This window comes from Mandrillus leucophaeus, unplaced genomic scaffold, assembly GCF_000951045.1.
Source record: "Mandrillus leucophaeus isolate KB7577 unplaced genomic scaffold, Mleu.le_1.0 Scaffold374, whole genome shotgun sequence".
NCBI classification, from domain to species: domain Eukaryota; kingdom Metazoa; phylum Chordata; class Mammalia; order Primates; family Cercopithecidae; genus Mandrillus; species Mandrillus leucophaeus.
This window is the reverse complement of record NW_012103965.1, coordinates 6527-7915: the sequence shown is the minus strand read 5'-3', so window position 1 is coordinate 7915 and position 1389 is coordinate 6527. Positions and strand designations below refer to the sequence as shown.

The following is a 1389-nucleotide window of genomic DNA, read 5'->3' as shown; positions in this document are numbered from 1 at the left end:
CCCACCCTGGGCGGCCCCCATCCCATCTCAGGCCTGACCTTTCTCAGTTCCAGCAGAAAGCACCACCTCCAGTCCAGGACAAGCAGCCCCATTATGCAGCCTGACCGCCCCCCACGCCAGGGGCCCCAGTAAACCCACCCAGGCTGGCCCCACACTCCTTCTTCTCCCAGGTCCTGCCCCACCTGGGAGTCAGCCCCACAGGAAGGCCCTTGTCCTCCCTTCCCTGTGTCCTCCTGGGCTGAGCCCTGAGCTGGATACGGACAGAGCCTGTCTTTTCTGGGGCTTGGGTCCCAGTCTAGGGCAGCTCCAGGCCCTGTGCAGGTCCTCAGTTCTGTCTGGGTTGTCTTACAGTGAGACAGAGCTGCCTCCTGACACTGCTCGTGAGGAGAAGGTAAGAGCCTGATGCATGGGGGGCTGGTCCAGGGGCGTGGGGACTGGGCGGGTGGTCAGTGAGGCACAGGAGGCCGCTGGCCAGGGCAGTGGCAGGTGAGGGCAACACGCGATTACTGGGAGGGGCAGCAGTCCCTGCTGGATCTGACCCCAAGTTGCTGTAACTTGGGCAGTTTGATAAAATTCCAAAGTGAGAACCACAGTTGGTGGTTGGGGGTGGCTGCTGCCTGTGTCAGGACCCCACCCAGAGGCTGGGACCTGACCTAAGACTGTTGTGTCTGTGGCCTTAGGACCGCACGTCCCGGGGTCCCAAAGCCAGCCCACTGGTGCTCATTTGCTCAAAGGCTCTCAAACCTTAGGGTCTGCCCTTCCCTGGTTCCCTCCAGCTGGGTCCACCAGGGCTCCAGAGCCCAAGATCCAGCATCCACGGGCGGCTCTGGGAAGCCTGGCAGCTCCCCTAACGCCAACATTCCTCATTTGACAGCAAATGCGGCGGGAGATAACACGAAAGAGCAAGTGGATGGAAATGCTGGGACAGTGGGAGACATATAAGAACAGTAAAAAGGTAATGTGTGGAGGGAGAGGCCCCCGGAACCACTTTCTGCAGAGACAGGGGACAGACACCCATGGCTGTGACCTGGCGCCATCAGCCTCTCAGAGGGCGGGTGGCACACTGTCCTCACCCAGAGGACTGCAGGCCTGGTCGGTGGTTTGCCTGCCTATTTGTGCAAGCGTCACCTTGCTGGGAGGGAATCTGAATCTAGGGCTGGAAACACCCGGAGCTCAAGGCTAGGGATGACCTGGTGACCCAAAGGAAGGAAAAGGTTCAGATCAGAGTCCCGACTCTGAGTGTCCATCCACTCTTTCAGTCCTGGGAAGAGAGACTGTGTCCCAGCTTAATGTCACCTCTAATGAGGAATCATGGGGCCAAAACCAACCATTTCCAGAATCCTCGGGCTCTGGTCCTCACTGGGGTCGCCCCGTGGCCTGTGACACCAG

At 59.8% G+C, this 1389-nt stretch overlaps 1 protein-coding gene across 1 annotated transcript in view; it reads left to right on the top strand.

Moving 5' to 3' along the window:
* The window catches only part of LOC105546915 (TBC1 domain family member 3B-like), a 17429-nt gene that overhangs the window by 9652 nt on the left and 6388 nt on the right, over positions 1 to 1389 (top strand). Inside the window, 2 exon segments of the mRNA XM_011990246.1 lie at positions 352 to 391; positions 875 to 955. Of these exon segments, the coding sequence (XP_011845636.1) occupies positions 352 to 391; positions 875 to 955 (121 nt within the window).